The 20,814-nt window shown below is 41.7% G+C and overlaps 2 protein-coding genes across 7 annotated transcripts in view; one reads left to right on the top strand and one right to left on the bottom strand.

Annotated features, from left to right (window-relative positions):
* CDH12 (cadherin 12) overlaps nucleotides 1-13,800 on the bottom strand; it is a 972,572-nt gene extending 958,772 nt beyond the window's left edge. For 2 of the 6 annotated variants that reach the window (XM_072757173.1, XM_072757169.1), the window contains exon 1: nucleotides 10,155-10,662. The gene's annotated coding sequence lies outside the window, so the exon portion shown is untranslated. Of the gene's footprint in view, nucleotides 1-5,846; nucleotides 5,980-10,154; nucleotides 10,663-13,562; nucleotides 13,671-13,722 lie in introns of those variants that run through there. The other 4 variants (XM_072757170.1, XM_072757167.1, XM_072757172.1 and 1 more) reach the window with 4 other exon arrangements.
* LOC140598763 (uncharacterized) overlaps nucleotides 273-20,814 on the top strand; it is a 141,256-nt gene continuing 120,714 nt past the window's right edge. The window contains exons 1-3 of the mRNA XM_072757297.1: nucleotides 273-346; nucleotides 8,051-8,171; nucleotides 13,364-13,963. Of these exons, the coding sequence (XP_072613398.1) occupies nucleotides 273-346; nucleotides 8,051-8,171; nucleotides 13,364-13,963 (795 nt within the window). The remainder of the gene's footprint in view (nucleotides 347-8,050; nucleotides 8,172-13,363; nucleotides 13,964-20,814) is intronic.

The raw sequence follows: 20,814 nt of genomic DNA, 5'->3' as shown, positions 1-20,814 counted from the left end.
GCCAAGTCGGCATCTGTGACACAAAATTCCAGTCAGAAGGAATGGCTGGAAAAGGTGGGAGTCAGCCTGTTAAGTTTCAGGAAAAGCCAAGAGAAGAATTGTGTGAGCAGAATGAGCAAGGGGAAGAATGTAGGAAGAATGATCAGAAATAAAACGAGGCAGCACAGATCAGAGGGACCCTTGGCATTTCCTCTTGAGGTAAATGGGGAGATGGCAGTTGGTTTTGAACACAATGGTAACATGACCTAACATATTTAACATATTTTCGAAAGATGTCCCTTGCTGTCGAGGCTAATCGTTGGAGGACTAGAAGCAAGATGGGTTGGGAGGCTCTTGCAGTATCCAGGTAAGCAATGTTTACTACCAGCATCGTGGGGACAACAGTGAAGCTGCTGAGAATGGGTTAGATCCTACGTCAGCTTTGGAAGTAGAGAGGATTTCCTGGCAGAGGAGATATGCGATGTGAAAGAAGGAGAGGATGTAAGAGAGCTTGAGAAATTTTAGCTTGAATGAAAGCATGGTTTATCAATAGACATGGTAAAATCTGAGAATAGAATATACTCGTGAGTGAAGACCAAGAGTTCATTTTGGACATGTAAATTTCAGATGTCTATTAGGTATCCAAGTGATCACATGCCAAGAAAGCAGTTGGGTAGAAAAGATTTAGAATTTGGGAGATCCGAGCTGTAGCCATAGATCTGGGAGTTGTCAACATATGGTGTTTAAAACTATGAACTTGGATTAGATCACTGCGTGTGTGTGGGTGTAGACAGAGAGGGGAAAATGAAAGCTGCCTCAGTATTAAGGGAAGAGGAAAAGAAACCACCAAATAAAACTAAGAAGGGATGGCTCAGGAGGTAAAAGATAAAACCAAAGGTGTATGGGCATCTGAGGATTCTAGTTTAAAATGATGTTAAAGAGAGAGAAATGATGTTAAAGAGAGAGAAATTAATTGGACCAAATAATCACGATACAAATTAAATATAAAGAATAGTCTTCTTTATATTCATGCTTTTATGAATTGGCAGAAAGTTTCTGAAAGAATACATAGGATACTGCTGGCGTGAACAGTTATCTCTAGGAAGTGAGATAACAGGTAAGCAGGAAGGGAGAAGACTTCAGTTTAACACACCCAGCAATAACTGATTTCCTTCCCCATGGGTATGCATTTCACTTCTAAAGAAATATAAAAATATACTAATGCTAGGAAAATAATCGCCATCTATAAGAAAAAATATATTAGATGACAACTGATGAAAACATCAAAGAGATTATTTGTGAAGAGTAAAAAAAAAAAAAAGAAGAAGAAAAGAAAAACATAAATCCTCAAAAATAGCATCCATGGAACTATAATCGAAACCCAAACTCCTGTTAATCCTTAAACATTACCTTCAGATGGCTTCTTTTATTTTTATTTTTATTTTTTTATTTTTTTAATTTTTAGATGGCTTCTTTTAAAAAGTAAAAATGTCACTCGCGATAGATATTGAATAAGTCATCTCAAAATATTTTAAATAACAGATGGCTAAAATTATTATTATATCTACGCAGATAGTTAAGCGAAAGCTGTCTGTAACATCAGAGAAATGAACGTCCTATGACACTGAACATCGAAGAGGATGGGTTATAGAGCTCATCGAAGAGGATGGGTTATAGGAGGGCCGTGCGATCCAATACAAGGCTGTCCATGAAGGACACGGCCCACAAGAGCCCTACACAAAGGAGTCCTCAAGGGTATTGACCGATATTGAGACTGAGAAGGGTTAAGGACCAGCTCAGGTCAAGTAAATAACCCGGAATCCAGTACTAGCCAATGATCCACCACCTTTCAGGCCAAAGGTACATGGTAAGTCAGAAATAAGACATCTCTAGAGTGGTAAGTTACAAGGTGAGTGGTCATCCCAGAACTCTACGTGGAATCTCATAATAAAACTGGAAGTGCTGGGATCCCTGGGTGGCGCAGCCGTTTGGCGCCTGCCTTTGGCCCAGGGCGCGATCCTGGAGGCCCGGGATCGAATCCCACGTCGGGCTCCCGGTGCATGGAGCCTGCTTCTCCCTCTGCCTGTGTCTCTGCCTCTCTCTCTATCTCTCTGTGACTATCGTAAATAAATAAAAATTTAAAAAAAATTTTTTTAAAAAAACTGGAAGTGCTGAATTACCAGAGAAGGTTGAAAACATTTCAAGAATTAAATGATGGGGAATTAGAGACTAGGAGAAGTCTTGATATTTTTGTACTGAGTCATCAAAAATCCTCAAACTGATTCCTGCCATGATAAAAATCTTTTGATGCCATTTCCTAAAATGCTTTTCAAATCATGCGTAATAAGCCACAGGAAAAGTAAAAAATGCATGCCTTTATACATTTTGTAATGTTTTTACATTTCTTTAAGTTTTATCAGGGAAAGACAGGTACATTGTTTGTGTGTTTGTTATTGTAGAGAGAATTTTGTCTCTACCTCTTCGGCCTAAAATTAGCCTCTTATTATCATGGAGTTTGAAACGTTCCTTGGCATTAAAAAATGGAAGAATAAATACATTTACAAAAATTGGTTAAGTAATAACCATTAATGAAAATATCTTGGCTCTGTGTTAAAGTTATCAGTCATAGCTCTGTGACTGGGACACAGAATATAATAATTTTTCAGGGTAGTTCTCTGTGAATCCACAATACTGGAGAAGTTTTCCCAAGTCTATTTGTAAAAACACTCATAATTTACTAGTTCTCCATGGTGACATGAACTAATGGACCATCTTTAAATAAATTCACTTAGAGATCCAGGATATGGCACACTGCTCTCTTTTTCCGTAGTGCTGTAAAATTAGCATCAAACCCAGAAGAATTCACCATTCTTCACCTCCCCCATGGTTGTCATCCCTGCACCGTAAATCACCGAGCAAGAATAAATGAAGTTGTTTTTCTCCTGTCATTCATATTTCATACAGCTTTCTCTATAGCGTAGAAGTATTTCATTTTTAGGAAGGATTAATGCCAAAGGGTTTATTGCCTTCTATCAGAAACATTTAGCTAGCTGTAGAGATGTTACTGAAGAAGTTGCTTTTAACATTTGTGTCTGTATGCACACATGCAAACACTGTGATAAACATGCAATGTGAGGGCACCACAGAAATGCTTTGAGAAGCATTTAAAATATATTTCCAGTGGATTTTCCTTAACTTTCAAGATTTCTTAACATAGAAAGAGACGTGCCTCTAAAGAGATGATAATTAATAGCAAAAAAACCAGACATATCGAGGAAGCAATCACCATTGTTGGCATTATATAACAGATCTTTGGCTCCTTGATATGACATCTATAATTGACCTAACTTTTTTTTTTTTTTTTTTTTTTTTTTTTTTTTTTTTTTTTTTTACATGAAAGACTGATTCAATGTCCCAGTCTTGTCTCTCTGCGTGTCTGGGTAAATGTGCGCAAGGGAGCAAAGACAGACAGTGAATGTGAACACAATTTTAGGGATGCTTAACTGAGGGAGGGGGAAAAACAAAGAGAATGTCTGCCTTTCTGTTCCAGAAAATACCCAGCTGAACTCCTGAATAAGCAGCTGATATTCTTATGAAGAAATTGAGCCTTTGCTGAAATTTTCATACTCCTGGCAAAAAATGATTCATCTGGAGTTATAAGGCATAAAGCTTCATTGGACTTGCACACTAAGATTTCCTGTAATGACTTGGAAATCTACAGGAGCAAGGGAAGGGGCCTGGCTCATTATTTGGTTGTGATAACATGACCCACATGCATGTTAGGGGATAATGGGCAACTTAGCTCCCTGCAAATCAAACAGCTCCATGATCCATCATTAACCTAAGTGGGGCCTCCGTTTACTGAAGCAGCCCTCTCAATGAATAGGTCACAGCCTGTATAAAAGCTCAGAGATTCGTTAATGTTCCAAGGACTTAGAGTCTATCAGATAAGATGGCCTGAGCATGTACAAAATTGTAGGCACTTTGGACAGCTAACACGCTTTGGTGTGTATATAAATATTTTAAAGAATATTCTTTGAAACGTGGTTTAAACAGGCCGCACTGCATTTGTGAGATTATCCTGCATCAATGTGGATATGTGTCAAGTTGAAAGGAAAAGAAAGGACTCTGTGGAGAGATACTCCACAAGAGGAAATAAGTTTCCACTCTAAACCGACTTTCATAATGCAATTAACTCCATTAGGGAGAATGGAATTTTGAATACTGTTCAAATTAAGGCAGTGTGGTTAGAAGTAGCAGCAATTCAGGAAGAATTAGCAATGCCCTTCTGAAGAGAGCTACTGAATTAAACCTTGGAGGGTTGTGAGATTAAGCCATTTAATTGTTACTTTAGGAGCTCTGGACTTTGCACAGACACAAGTCCAGGTGTTAATACTGATTCTCCTCTGTTCTCTCCAGATAACAAAACTGAATCTCAGAGCCAATTAAGACAAATCTGTAAAGGCCTTTTTTCCCCCTTTTTAGTGTATCCTGGGAGGTTTATTTTAATTGTGGACACCATGGGGAATCAGGGACATTATATGTAGTGAGACAGTATTGAATCTTGAGTTGAAAAGATAACTAGTACTAGTCCAAATTATTCTGCCTTAAGTTTAAGGCCATTTTTTTGGTAGGCTGACACTCAAATTATATTCTTTTATTCCCTCAATAATCTTAACAGAACACTGTTTCAGTACTGAACACAGGCACAAACGGCATCAGCAGTTAGTGATTATTATATTTGCAGGCCAAGTTATATGCACGAATATATTACTATAAAAAGTCACATTAATTCACAAGAATGCCTCACTCTCCTCCCTAAAGATTACCACTCTTAACATATCATCATGTAAATCATTCAAATTCTATTTATATGCATGTATATGTTTAAGTAAATTTATGTGCCCATATCCATTCTTTCATTTATTAATTTATTCATTTACTCAAACACTTATAGAGGGCTCCTAAGTGACAGACACTATTGTATGGCTTCCCTCATGTGGTCTGCATTTTGTTAGGGAAGACAGACAATATAATGTAGCATCATGTAAGCTGAAGCAGGTCCTATTTAAAGAAAATTAAGTGTGGATAAAGGTGGAGCTATTTCTTCTAGGGAAGGAAATGCTATATATAGACAGCGATTAAAAAAATGTACCTCTGAAGTAGGGATATTTAAACCAAGATCTATGTAAAGGGAAGGATAAGTTGGGTGAGTGCAAAGTCCCTGTGTCAGGGATAAACTCAGCATAATGAGAATGAAAAGAGAAGGGTTAAGCCAGATACTGTCTTTAAACCATGCAAAGTACTTTAACAGTGATACTGAAGGGTTTGCATCTGGTTACTATGCAATGAACTAGGGGAGGGGAGGGGATAACAATAGAAGCTGAAAGACCTATTTGGAAACTGGGACATAGTGATTGGATAAAAGGTAGACGTAGAAGTGACTGGATTAAAGATGTACTTAACAGTAAGACCAGGAAGCCGGTGGATTTAATATTGGTGCTGATTGTGGAGAGAAGAGAGAAAAGCAGAGCCTCAGAGCTTGCCCTAAATTCTTAAGAAATTGAACAAATCATTACCTAATTAACTGAGATGAAGCAGATTAGAAAAATGAATATATTTGGGTTGTGGTGAGGAGTAAAAATTAAGAGCTTGGTTTTAAAAAATGTGTCATATGATTGTTACATGTTGCTATGAATTGCATGTGATTCCGGGGGGGGGGGGCATATGTTGAATTGCCAACTCCCAATATGATGGTTTTTGGAGGTGGGGCCATTGGGAAGTAGGTAGGGTTAGATGATGTCATAGGGGTGGGGTCCTCACCTTGGGATTAGTGCCCTTGTAAGAAGAGAGAAGAGATAACTTACTCCCATGCTTTCCATGTAGGAGCTCCAAGAAGTCACATGAGGACACAGTGGAAAACAGCCATCTACAAGCCGGGAAGAAAGCTCTCACCAGGAACCCAATCAGCCAGCACTTTAATCCTAGACTTCCAGCCTCCTGAATCAATCATAAGAAAAGAAGTTTCTGTAGCTTAAACCACCCAGTTTGTGGTACTGTGTTCTGGAAGCCCAGGCAACCAAATACAGACGTGTAAGTAGAAATACTGAGTAGGCATCTGGAGGTTAGGGTCTCATGCTCAGCACAAAAATTGGAGACAAAGACATAGATTTGGAAAGAGTCCTTAAAACGGATTAAAACCTATGCTACTGGATGGGACTACCTCTTCAGTAAGTTTCTAAAGAGGTGACCAGGGCTGAGGACTGGGACCAGGGATACCCTGATAGTTTCTATTCATAGTTCTGAAGACAAGAGAACTCAGCAGAAAATAAGAAAAAGTGGTCAGTGAGAAAAGAACAAAATCAGAAGACAATGACAAGCACGTGAAAATATTTCTGCAGAAGATAATGCGAGCATCCAAACTGCTAGGTTTTGAAATGTGATGGATGCTGCCAAATTTCCCTCCAAAAAGGTTCCACAGCTTATAACATAGGCAAAAATCTATGAGATGGGCTCGTGGTATGATTGTGTATTTTGAATATTCCTGATATTTTTGTTTTTCAAAAGTAATACCTACATTACAATATTGCTGGTCCGGAGGTATGTGCAAACGTCGGGGCTAGGACAGATCACGTATAAATTTTCATTTATACCACTGTTCCCCTCATCACTGGTATTACATAATGATAGTCGTATAAAATTCCTTGTTAAATAAACATGTGAGATACCGAAGATTAGAATGTGTTAAGAATAACTGTCTCTTTAATACTGCAGTTAAAATTTATTTTGTTTATATTTAGTATATACAAGAATACGTTGTATATGCAAGATTACTTGATGACAACTTGCAACTCTAATTGTAGTTGCAACAGCCACAATTCTAACGCCGGACTTCCTTCTATGTAAGGACCTTAAAGGGGTGACCTTCTAGTAGCCCATTTAGTACAAATACCAGATATTGATTTAGATAATGAGTTGTCTTAGTGTGAGACTCTCTTCTATTTCAGAAAAGTCTTCTTGGCTTCCCATTCTTGCCTAAGTAAAAATATAACATAAAACCTTGCCAAGAGCTTATTTTTCACTTTCCACTCACAATCTTATTGCTAGTAATTAAAGAAGAGTAGAGTTTCAGCACAATCTTACTTTTAAATCGGCCTGAAATCACATCCCTTGGAGTAATGGCTACCTTTCATGGAAATAAATATTGACTCACAAAGTTGTAGGAGGACATTTCCTTTTGGATACAATATCATTTCCTTGTTACTCCAAGTATTCCTATATTCTCTCCTCAGAATTTTTTTTTTAAATTTTATTCGTTTATTTGAGATAGAATGAGAGAGAGAGTGAGCAAGCAAGCACATGAGCAGGGGGAAAAGGAGAAGCCAGCTCCCTGCTGATGCAGGGTCCATCCAAGGACCCTGGAATCATGACCTGAGCTGAAGGCAAATACTTAACCCACTGAACCCCCAGCGCTCCCCGTCCCGAAATAATTTTAAATACATCATACCATTTTTCCCCATGAGCAGTCTTTTAATGGTAATTTCCTCTACTTCTCAATATTTACCAGGCACCTGACCTCTTCCAATTAAATTTAAAAGTATTACTTTAGATAAATTAATTAGCATCACATTTTGGTTATCTCCTAACAATCCTTTTCGGCATTCAAGGTATTTAATAAATGTTGAAATGTCAGCTAAGCTTATTTGATATTTGGCTTTTGGAGACCATTTCACTTGCGTTATTAAAATTAATGACACCTTCTAATTGTATCTTCTCCCCTATGCCCTGGTTATTGTAAATTCTAATCTTCTTTCTATTGTTTCAAAAACTCAAAGAGTTTTCCAGGTTAAATTTGAAATTCCTAGAGATGAAGGGGCAAGAAAAGACAGATTGGTAGGTGGTGGATTTTAACAGGTAAAAGAGCCTACATACAAGATTTGTTGTGGGTGCCCACAAGATGAGTTGATCTCCGCATCTGCCTACCAGAATCTTAAAAGATTCTGCAGAGGCCTTCATGAGGTTCAATCACATGTTCGGTCTAATGGTCTCAATAACACTTTACTTTCCTAAGGCTGTGCCCTGGAAATAGCTCCTTGTGTGAGAATGTTGGCCAGAAAGTGCATTCCAAGGACAGGGGAGAGGATGAAGAGGAGCTGCTGATTGCCCAGATCTGGCTCAAGAGTCAAGAGGAGGTCACAACCTTTTGATGACCTCCTCCCACACTCTAGGATCTTGATCCATCATTTATATTCTTTTCTCTTTCTAATGATCTCCATCTCATCTAGTCTCACATGCTCAAATCTCTATAAAAAATAATAATCCCACAAACTTCCCTTGACTCTGTATTTTCTATTTAGCGATCTATTCTCCCTTTTTCTTGACTTCAAAAACCTCTTGAAATATGGTGGTAACAGTTTTATCACAATCTAAACTCGCTGATTATTTAAACTACCAGATACATCCGTGCCTATTCATTAAAAAGCATTCTTGCCAAAAAATAAGTGGAATTATTTTTAGATAAGTGACCGTGAACCACTTCCATCCCAACATGGCAAGTACATTACAGCATATAACAAATGCTGGCCACTATATGTTTTCATCTAACCCACGGAGCCAGCTCTGGCTGCAGTTAATCTCTACAAATCTACTGCTATAGTCATGGAAATTTCTAAAGAGAAAGACCTATTAGTGAATGTTGTCTATGTGGTACTAAATCAAGAGAAGAAACCGAAGATCAAAAAGCTAAGTAAAACATATACCCCAAAGTACCTACAGAATAAGTCTCAAAATTTGGATTCATACTACTGTCTGACTCCCAAGTTTTGATCTTCCCACATCATCACGCAGACAGTGAATCAAGATTCTCTTCTTTAATCGGAGAAAAACATTTTTTTTAATATCATAATAACTTTCCGGCCAATAGAAGTTACAGAACTTACGAAGTATATGGTACACTTCTAGTATAATCAATCATGCCTGTAACTATCCTACTCTGTGCGTTGGTCTACAGTCACAGCCTGTGCCCAATATCTACTTCTTTGGTGCTTGGAATTAAGTATGCATCATTGAGCTATCTGAACATGTAGATTTAGGAGTTGATACACGAGTCGTGGATTTCTCCATTGGGTATCTGTGCACAAATTAGTGCCTCTCCTTCTCTGACCAGAATCTTCATACCTCTATGCATGAGATACACATATTTTAAGAAGATTTTTACATTGCTCAAATAGCACATCCCTTATATTCCAGGTGATATAAATCCATTTGTAGAGTAATGACTTAGATGTTCACAGAGCGAGGGTAATGAAAGAAAACCATAACCCTTCAGCGAAAAAAAAATAACTGAGGCATACTGAAGACTCAGTTGATCCCTTAATACCATGAGCTGTAATATAAAGTGATACAAACCTGAAAGGAGCTAAATTCACAAAAATAGTAAATATAAGGCTTGTTTCCAATAGTGTAACAAAAGCTTATTAAATTAAGTGATAATCAATAATTGAACAAATCAATTCTTAGGATGTTAACCAGGATTTCAAAAAAAGTAGAATAACGCTATGTGAAATCCATCTGTTATTCAATTTTACAGTACTCATAATTTTCTTAGTCTTTTCTAAAAATGTGACTTGCTGCATATTATTAGTCATCTTATCATGTGATGCTTAAAAATAACTTTGAGTAACCACTATTGATATTCAACACAGACGGAATTATTCACATTCACACACAAATAAATACATGCACATGCGCGTGCGCACAGGCACTTCCCTTTAAAAGTTTGGCAATGACATCTCACCCTTTTAGCATAGTAATTCAGAAAAAAAAAAAATGCAATTACCTTAAAGCCAAAAGTTAAAATGCTTTTAAAAGCCATAAGAGTGCAAATTGCTCAATTATCATGTATTAGTAAAGTGAAAGGAAATTTCCCAGTAAAATCATAAATCTTCATTCATTATTTTACTTTTCTAGATATAAATTGAGCCAATTCATCAACATAAAATTCAATATTTGTTAAACGGGAAAGATAAAATAGTTTCCACTTCCAGTTAAATACAGACAGAGTCATGAACTGGTGCAAAATGCTATCTGTTGATGTGGGAACACGGACATGGTAATACAGGACATCATGACTTTAAACGCAGCTTTGTTAAGAGACTAAAGAAATGATATCTTACCTTAAATGAGACATCTGCCATCACACTTTTCCTCTGGAAGTATGAAGACACGTATAACAGTCTACTAGTAAGTCATTTTATTACACCGTCCTTAGACTTGATATTTTTACATGAAAACATGGCTCACTTCTGAAGAAAACCATCACTGTATGCATCTTCCTATCACAATTGTTAGGCAGATTTAATGACATGACATCTAAATGACATAGGTATGAAAACACAGTAATATTTCACATTTCGTGTAAGAACAGTTTCGGCAGACTATTTGCAGTACCATTTCATCAGCAAGAGTGATTTGATGTTCATCACCAAGCATTCTAAGAGGTGAGTGACAGATATTCTTATTAACCACAAAATGATAAAAGATTGATCTCAATCAATATCACAGCCTATTACATGAAATATGTTCTTCGAAAATAGCAGATGCGAAAGATGCTCAGTCTAAGGAGATCAGTTTCTGCTCCATCCTTTAAGGACGCAGTCATACTGAGATGTAAGTATGTCACGTGAGGCATCAGCAGGGATTTTTTTTCCCCATCAACTAAGCACTGCTTTTGCTGTGATAAGAACTTAATATGTATGATCCCACATATAAAACAAACGATGCTTCCCTCCCACTGTAATTCGGCTCTATTTGAATTATCTAAAATGATCACATCACTAAGCAGATCACTGGAAAGAATCAGGTCCAGTAGGAAAAAAAAGCATTCTTGGCTTGAAAACTACCCCCTACTGCTTGAAAATGGTACATAGCAGTAGAAGTTAAGAATCCAGAAACTGGAGATTTGCTTAACACAACAGAAAAAAAAAAAATGTGGAAAATACGTTGTTGTTGTTGTTGTTTTTAATTATTTTATGTTAATGAGAAAGGCACTAAACAATTACAGGGTTAAACGAGGAAGTCAGTCTTTGAAGTAAGAATTATCAATAAAAGAGAAAATATATTCTGGAATCGGATTTTCAAGTTAACATGAAACCTCTTTTTGCTACAGTAGTTTCTACGGCAGGTAGAGGAACTGTCCCTAGATCTGGTCACTGAACAAGCTAACGTGCCAGTTAGTTAAATCAGTTAAGTGGAAGCTTCTACTTGGTGTGTGGCTAAGCTCTTGAGCATTCCAAAACAATTCGTCAATCCACTGCTTATGGCTTGGGAAGAGTAACCATCTGCCTTTCAATTCTGAAAAGACTTTCTGCTGGAATCATGGAAATATTTATAAGAAAAACCCATTCAGTTAATTTCCTTCTTAGAAATAATAATAAAGACATAGAACTTAAAGTGATTCTCAAATTGCTTAGGATGATTTAATGAATAAATGATGCCAGTGAATGATGAGCTTCAGCTATGCATCTGGATTTTATAAACCTAAAAACCAATCGGGTATGCTGAAAAGACGGAGCCAACTAATACCTGGTTGGCATGGCTGGATTTTCATGTTTTGGTCATGTTTAGCGTAATTTAAAGCTGTAAACACATTTTCAGAACCTGCTCTATTTAATCCTCCCCCCCACCACAGTACGTAAGGTAATTTTCTAGCTGAGGAGTTTGTGAATGAGTTTCAAAATACCTGATGAGAAATTGAGAATCATGAAATGGTCACAGAATCACCCAAAAGTATGTCAGTTCTCACTCCAGAGAGTACATACAGAGAAACAGGTCTTAAGAGCCATCAAGCACTCTGAATACAGAGGTTCTGAAGCCACTGTGATTTCCACGGAGACAGAATGATGTTTAAAAGGGAGAAAACGTTTGCAAAATACTGAAGGTCTCAGAAAAAAAAAAAAAAAAAATGATTTGTCAGCATGTCCTATACTGCACATGTGTCTTGCTTTTTAAGTGTACGATCAAATGATTGATACCTTTAAGATTCTTTAAAAAAATTCATATTATATAACCCACAGCAGATCTGGTCATCTGTGTCTCTTGCACTTGTCTCCAATTAGTTTTTTTGGTAGGAAACTCGGATAGCTGGATGCTGAGAGACTCCTTATCAAAGTACTTAAATAGCTTTACAGTTCTCTTGCGGAGAATGAAGTTTTAAAATACACACATCTCAATACACATCAGTGGAGAAGGATGTGGGGATGTTACTGTAGTTAAACCAAAAAAAAAAAAAAGTGGGGATGGGTATATTTACAGAAGCTTTTTGAAAATAAAGCAGAATTTTGTCATTAAAAAATAGATGGATAAAGCCATTTAACAAAACAACCAGTGCAACACCTCCCCTGCAAAATGCTTTCCTTTGGAAAATTCAGCCCCACAAAGTAAGGCTCCTCGGGGTCAAGGGAGGCCTCTCCCTCCCTCTGTAACTGAACCTGTGGCTCTAAAGCCTGGGGCAGGCTGGGGGAGCCTGGAGGAGCCTGGGGGAGCTGAGGGAGCTGAGGGAGCCTGGGGGAGCTGGGGGAGGCTGGGGGATCTGGGGGAGCTAGAGGGGGCTGTGGGAGGCTGAGGGAGGCTGGGGGAGCTGGGGGAGCTGAGGGAGCTGGGGGAGCTGAGGGAGCTGAGGGAGCCTGGGGGAGCTGGGGGAGGCTGGGGGAGCTGGGGGAGCCTGGGGGAGCTGGGGGAGCTGGAGGAGCTGGAGGAGCCTGGGGGAGCTGGGGGAGCTGGGGGAGCCTGGGGGAGCCTGGGGTAGCTGGGGTTGCTGGAGGAGCCTGGGGGAGCTGGGGGAGCTGGAGGAGCTGGAGGAGCTGGGGGAGCTGGGGGAGCTGGGGGAGCTGGGGGAGCTGGAGGAGCTGGGGGAGCTGGGGGAGCCTGGGGGAGCCTGGGGGAGCCTGGGGTAGCTGGGGTTGCTGGAGGAGCCTGGGGGAGCTGGAGGAGCTGGAGGAGCTGGGGGAGCTGGGGGAGCTGGGGGAGCTGGGGGAGCTGGAGGAGCTGGGGGAGCCTGGGGGAGCTGGGGGAGGCTGGGGAAGCTGGGGGAGCTTGGGGAGCTGGGGGAGCTTGGGGAGCCTGGGGGAACTGGGGGAGCTGGAGGAGCTGGGGGACCTGAGGGAGCTGGGGGAGCCTGGTGGAGCTGAGGGAGCCTGGGGGAGCTGGAGGAGTTGGGGGAGCTGGGGGAGCCTCGGGGACTGGGGGACTGGGGGACCTGGGGGAGCTGGGGGACCTGAGGGACCTGAGGGACCTGGGGGACTGGGGGAGCTGGGGGAGCTGGGAGCCTGGGGGAGCCTGGCGGGGGCTCGCTGAGAACTTCAGGGAAGTTTCCCGGGGCCCGCAGCGCGCGCCCGCTCCCGGGCCAGACCCGACCAGACCAGACCTGACCGAGCCCGAGCCCCGGGGCGGCTGCGGCTGCGGCTGCGGGGTGCGCGGGGCCGCTGCGGGCTCGAGGCTGGGTCCGGCCGCCGTCCCGGGGCCTCGCAGCCGCGGCAGGATCGGAAGGACACAGGGGGCAGAGCAAGGCGAGGGCACAGGCTTACCTGGCGGCGGCGGCAGCGGCGGGAGCAGACGCGGCGGCAGCTGCACCTGCACGGAGCCAGCCTCGCCCGGAGGTGACCCCTCCCGCCCCGGCCCGGCCCGCCCCGTCCCCGTCCCCGTCCCCGTCCCGCCCCGGCCCGGGCACTGGAGCGTCTCCCTCACCCCGGCGCAGGGTGTCCCCTCGGGCGCCCGCCGGAGCCTCGCGCCGCGCAGCCGCCCCCGCTCTGGGCTCGGGGCCGCGGGCGCCGTCTGGGCCCCGCCCGCACCCGCCCGCACCCCCCTGCACCCTGCGCGGGGCCGGCGGCAGCCAATGGGGGCCCGGGACCCCCCCCCGCCCCCGGCCGCGTCCCGCCCCCCAAACAAGCCGCCGCGTGCGGAGAGCCGCGGAGTCCCGGGGTGCAAGGTGCGTGCGCAGGGGGAGGGCGGGGGAGGGGAGGGGAGAGCACGGGAGGGGAGGGAGGGGAGGGGAGGGGAGGGGAGAGCACGGGAGGGCAGGGGAGGGGAGGGGAGAGCACGGGAGGGCAGGGGAGGGGAGGGGAGCGCAGGGGAGGGGAGGGGAGAGCACGGGAGGGGAGGGCACGGGAGGGGAGGGGAGCGCAGGGGAGGGGAGCGCAGGGGAGGGGAGAGAGGGCAGGGGAGGGGAGGGGCGGGCAGGGGAGGGGAGGGGAGCGCAGGGGAGGGGAGGGGCGAGCAGGGGAGGGCAGTGCAGGGGAGGGGAGGGGAGGGGCGGGCAGGGGAGGGGAGCGCAGGGGAGGGCAGGGGCGGGGAGGGGAGCGCAGGGGAGGGGAGCGCAGGGGCGGGGAGGGGAGCGCAGGGGAGGGGAGCGCAGGGGCGGGGAGGGGAGCGCAGGGGAGGGGAGCGCAGGGGAGGGCAGGGGAGCGCGGGCGGGGAGCGCGGGGGTGCGCGGGGCGGGGCGCGGGCACCTGCCTGCGGGCCCGGGGCTGCGCCGCTCCAGCCCCCCCCACCCCGCTGCTAACCGCCTTGTTGCTCTGCCCCCTTCAGCTGCGAGGAAGGGGTCTCAGTCTCCAGGCGCTGCCTCTGCTGCTACTTGGCGGCTAACCTTGGCCAAGAGGTTTCCCTGCAAGGGATGAGCCCTGCGTGTGATGCTAGAGGTTGGCAAATTGAAGTATTGAATTTAAACTGAAAAAAAAAAAAAAAAAAAAGGAAAAAAATGCCAAGTCCAGCACTCAATTCTCTTTTCAATCAAGAAAAGAGAAAAAGAAAAGAAAAGAAAAAAAAAAAGATTTCTACTAATCCATTTACCTGTTTCTCTGCCATGGGAACCTGGTCCGGTTCTCTAAGGAGCTAAAATGTGCCCAGGCTGCGTGTTACTCTGGTTTCTTTAATTTCTGCACATATATATACGTTGCAAGCTTTTTAGAATTAACATTCATGTCTGGGAGGGAAGCTACTCAGTGGTTACTTGCCACAGGACAGAATACTACAGTGATTTAAAGAGATCCCACAATGAAAAGTCACACTGCTGCACGCAGTACTGCCACCTCCTCCCAAATTCCAAAAACGCACGCATGGCTTATCTGTGAGGATCTTTCTTCAAAATTTCTGTTGATTCGTGATGTGGGTGAAATTCGAAAATTGGCCCTGTATGGTGAGTGAGGATTGGGGAGACCAAAGAAAGAGCCAGGCTGCTCCAGGTGGGTAGGCGGTAGGTTTAATAAGCAAGGGAACTTACAGATGAGGATTGCGTTAGGTGGCCCCAAGACTAGGAGCTCTAGACACTTGCTCCCTAGACTTTTTTTTTTTTTTTTTTTTAATTTTTATTTATTTATGATAGTCACAGAGAGAGAGAGAGAGAGGCAGAGACACAGGCAGAGGGAGAAGCAGGCTCCATGCACCGGGAGCCCGACGTGGGACTCGATCCCGGGTCTCCAGGATCGCGCCCTGGGCCAAAGGCAAGCGCCAAACCACTGCGCCACCCAGGGATCCCTGCTCCCTAGACTTTTAAAAGCTAATATGGATTTCTTAATGGGGTCAGTCATAGACGGAGACCAGATGCTCTCAAGAACACATGACCCTCTCAAGTCCCTGAAGTGGCTCCTAGTATGGGAACAGTGCCCCTGAAGACATCCCAAGGACAGGGTAAGGAGCCTCTGGTGACCTGGGTCTTATGGGCGGGTCAACTGGAGGTCACGCCCTCTTATCGACCTCCCCCAACAGTTTCCCTTCTGAGCTACTAAGTCCTGAAATTTGCTTAAACAAGTTCCTGGGAGTCACTTGTTTTCTCTCCAAGAATCTAAGTCACTATCATTTATATGTCAAGGATGCAGCAAAATCTGGGATAATCATTTAATCTTAAGTATGTCAAAACTCTCAAGAGCACAGAAATCTCCACAGTTTTAGAAATCTGCGTAAGTACGAGCAGGCTTGGTAGCTCAAACAACTGCACAAATAAGAATGTCTTTTCAATGTCACTGTTGAATAGGAATAAAATTAATGCGTCTTTCTGAAATCTTTTTATTTCACTGAAGTAATACAAATGGGTTGATGCATTTGGTGTAGCCAAGCTTTGTGTGTCGTGACAAGTTGAAATAGCTCGGGGAGACTTTACAAACAAAACAATTTTGTTACCTGTCCATCATGTGAAGGAGCCATGGAAAAGTGTAAGATTTGCAGCACTGTATGGCTGTGTTGCTATAAAAAGGTGAAAGCTAACTTTATCTTAATTCACTCGTGTAGCCAGTAAAATTTTATTCAGGACCATTCTCTGGTTAACTAGTCACCTGGCTTTTGTGAAGAAAGAATACGCTAACTAAATGATCATTATCAACATTTTTTTTTTTTTTTTTACTGCTTGGTTTTATAATAACATGCATTCCTTTATTGGAATTCATTTGTGGATCACAAAGAACACGTCACTGAAACATAGAACATTGTCTTTGTTCTATTGGTCAATGGTTTTCCGCGTGTGATTTCCAGACCACTAGCTAAGGCTTCGCCTGGGAACTTACTGAAAAGGTAAATTCTCAAGCCCTTCTCTAATTCCTACTGAATTGGAAACTCCAAAAGTGGTATCCAAAAATCTATGTTTTAACATCCCTTCAGGTGATTCCAATGCACACTCAAGCTTGGGAATCATTGCTCTAAGGAAGGTGTCTGCAAATTACTGCAGCTGACCAGCACCTGCTTTTGTACATAGACTGTTACCGGAGCACAGTTTCACCTATTTTGTCCATATTTTTTATGACTACTTTTGCACCACAATGGCAGAGCTGAGTACTTGCTACAGAGACCTATGACTTGAGGCTGAAAATGTTTACTCTGCCCCTTTAGGAAAACTCTGTTGACCCCTATCAAACACATTATAAGACGAGCTATATAATTAGTATTGGTGGCAAGAATTGAGAAAGAAATAACAATTGAAGATGGGATGGACAGGATGAGATTAATGGAATCAATGGGATTTGGAATAGATTGCAAATTATGAGGTAACTTATATAGCTATATGTTTTTTAATTGAATGCTACTTCACCCTGGAGCGGGGATACACCTCTCCTTTCTAGTCTTGGTTATATGTCTTGCTTCAAAATATGGATAGAGAGGACATTATCAAAAAAAAAAAAAAAGAGGACATTATCATGTTCAAGCCAAATACTGAAGAATAAATATAAGTTCATACCCATTTCATACACAAAATTTTCCATCACTCTGGGCTGTTGAATGAAGAGAACATTGGAGTCCTAGCTATCCTAGGATGAACATGTAGTTTGAGAGGTAAATAAGGCTTTGATTTGTAAGCCACTGAGATTTTAGGGTCATGCGTTACCATATAGGAACCCAGTCTATCTTGACTCGGATAAGTAGGTAAAATTTAAAGTAACTAGAGATACACTGTGCCAAAGCAAAAGCAGTGACTAGAACAAGGCATTTAACTGGAAACCCAAACATCATTTTTGAGGAAAGAACAATAACACTAGTAGAGTTTCTTTAAGGAAAGAATGGCCTGAAAAGTAGGAAATAAATATTTAAAAGAATTATGACAGACAATTAAGGCTAAGGAGATAGAACTTAATTCTTTAGCAATGGGGAACCATGGAGACTGTTTCAAGAAGGAATGACATCATCAAAATTATACAGTAGGAAGATTACTCTGTTGGCAAGAAATAAAGAGAAAGGAAAATTCATCACAACGATGTGAAAAATTAAAATAGGATGTAATATGGGCCAGGGACTCAAGCATTGCCATCCTTACACCAATATTTAATGAGTTAACAAGTTCTGTCAACTTGACTTCCTAAAGTCATCATTTTATCATTTATTTTATCCACAACTGTCATTGCTTTGGTTCAGGCTTTTATCCTTCCTCCCTAGACATTTGTATCAATTTCTTTTTTTTTTTTAAGATTTTATTTATTTATTCATGAGAGACACAGAGAGAGAGGCAGAGACACAGGCAGAGGGAGAAGCAGGCCCCTTTCAGGGAGCCTGATGTGGGAGTTGATCCCAGGACTCCAAGATCGCTCCCTGGGCCAAAGGCAGGCACACTAAACCGCTGAGCCACCCAGGGATCCCTTGTATCCATTTCTTAACGCATATCTCTATCTCTTTGATGCATCTGTTATTGGTCAACAATAATTGATCAGCTTTGCCTCACAGCTGCCTTAATCCAGGACCCAACCAGGCCAATGAGACATCCCCAAACTCATAGAAGAGGGAAAGGACAGAGATACCAGGAGATTCTCATTCAAACAACAATAACTGCTGCTCAGAAGTGATGAAAATCATTTCTGTTTATATTTCTTTGGCCAAAGAATGTCACAGACACCTTACTAAGTATGATGTCAGTACAACAAAGATGTATAATCTTCCTAGAGGAAAAGAACCAAAGGAAGGGCCAATGATTATCTTGAGGAAAAATATAACCTGTAATCTACCTCATTCTTCTCTGACCCTAAACCAACAAAAAGATGTGGTTGCCTACCAGGTAGTTTGCATGTCTAGGGTAAAGATCCTATTTCTTTCATCTTTCTTTTGCCATTTCACATGTACTACTTACTGTTAAATTGAAATGGTTTCAAACAGACAAAAAGAATCTAAAAAAAGAAATCACATAGGAAAAACTTAGAGGACTTTATTAGGCTATAGAGGCTATAGGTGTAGACAGCAGAAAGAAGAAAAACATCAGTGTTCAGTATTTTAAATCTTGGAGATTATTCATCTTTCTTTGCTTTTTCTTTAAAGCAGGGGATGAATCAAAGTTCCATGTGTACATGGTTTGTGTACCAGTTGATCACCAGAACCAGGGTCAATGGGCCTGATCAAAGTGGCCACTGTGAGTAGCATGGCTTGATTCCACTGAGATTTCTGGAAACGTATAGAGAATACCTCCAAGAATTTTCCAGTCAAAAGGCCAGAAGCTCCTTTCTCTTATCCCTCTAGCCTACCCCTCTTTTGAGATATATACACAGGGGAGGCACCCCCACCATTCTCTTCAATGTAAAAGGAAACTGAGAGCTACAAATGAAGACAAGCTACGGTCACTTGAGGGATTCACCGTGTACATGAAAGTGGATCACATCCACATGGATTGTCCTCAGCAGCAATTGAAATCATCTGATATCCTGGGATACCAGTTATGTCAATAACCAAGGGTAGAAGAAGAAGGCAAATTTACTAACCTATGGTGCCAAATATTTCAGGATTCAGATTAAGGCAGAGTACCCAGATCATCTAGGGTAAGCTGATGATTTAAAATAACTGGATGGAAACTACTGCCACAGAGTTTGAAATAAGAGACTCAGCTACTCATCCAATAGCAATAGTCATCGCTACGACAACAATTAGTACTAATAAATGGATTAATATTTACTGAGCACTTACTAGATGTCAGAATTAGGGCTGCATACTTCACTTATATTCTCATAGTGTGAAGGTGATAATACTATTTTCCTCAGTTTAGAAATGAGAAGACAAAGTCACGGAGAAGTTAAGTATCATGTATTTATCGTAAAGATGGTAATCAGTGGAGTAGGATTTGAGTCATGGTGGCTGAACTCCAGAGATCATTTTAATAATCACTAAACTCTAATGCTTGCCTTTAATATTTCTTTACTGCCATATGAATACAAAATCTGAATATAGCAGTTCTGTAGTTCTTGATATCAATGGTGGGAAAAAATCTCGATTATTAAGAAATAATGTTTTTTACTTCATGAACTGATATTTTAATAATCCATTGAACAAACAATTGTTGAATCCTACAGTGTGCATTATTTTGTGTTGAGGTGAATGGTGAAAGCAAAATAATAAACACTATAATCTCTGGAGACAAAAGAAAAAGCCTCCAGCCCTCAGGAATCTACAGCAACTACATATTTTATCATCTGTATATTAACTGAGTATTCTTACAGTGAAATAGTGTTTTGTCCCAAGATTATAAATACATCCCCATTAGGAACAGACATAAATGTTACATTTGAAAGGGAAAAATACAGAAAGCTTTGTCACAAAACAGCGAACTTCAGATTCAGCCGAGTTGCAAACAGAGATCATACCCGCTTCAATAATTTTCTCACTGTCTTGATTAGAAACACACATGAGACTTTACCTTATATGGAAGGAACTAATTTTTAAGACCCTGTGTATGTTTGGCATTAAATATTATTAAAGTGTCACAGTAATAATGTAAGAAGATATTTTTATTGCCATTTTATGGATGATATAACTGAGGCTCAGAGAAGAAATATCCTTCCCTCCGGGTCATACTGATGATCAGTATCAGGATTCAGGACCATGATTCATACTTGGTGGATCTCACTCTAAAGTCGTTCTTTCTCTCAAAATGACACCTACTCAAATTGAATTATCTATTTACTTTCAATAACGTCTCCTTAGCCTGTGGGCTACCATCATTCAGTAGAATCCCAACTCACCTTCCTACAAATTTCTACTTCCCATAATGGGAAAACTCTAGTTAGGTATATTTTAGAAACAGCCATGGGTATTATTGAATATGTGAAAGTGGGAAACACAAGAAATGTGAATAATAGTCATATGTCCAGGAGTTATTTGGAAAAATCACAAAATATAGCTTGTTTTAAACTAGGCGCTAAAAGATGAGTATGATTGGGCTAGGAAGAAAGATTGACATATTCAGGCTTGAAGCTTCTGTAAACCCAGCCTAGTCAGAGTCTAGGACTTGTGTTATGGAAAATTTATAAATATATTAAATCAATATACATTAAATAGAATATAAAATTAGGAGTTGTTTATTTTGGGGGCACTTGGCTGACTCAG

Source organism: Vulpes vulpes, chromosome 4 (genome assembly GCF_048418805.1).
Source record: "Vulpes vulpes isolate BD-2025 chromosome 4, VulVul3, whole genome shotgun sequence".
NCBI lineage: Eukaryota > Metazoa > Chordata > Mammalia > Carnivora > Canidae > Vulpes > Vulpes vulpes.
Note: the sequence above shows the minus strand (reverse complement) of the source record. Positions and strands in the feature narration are given on the sequence as shown.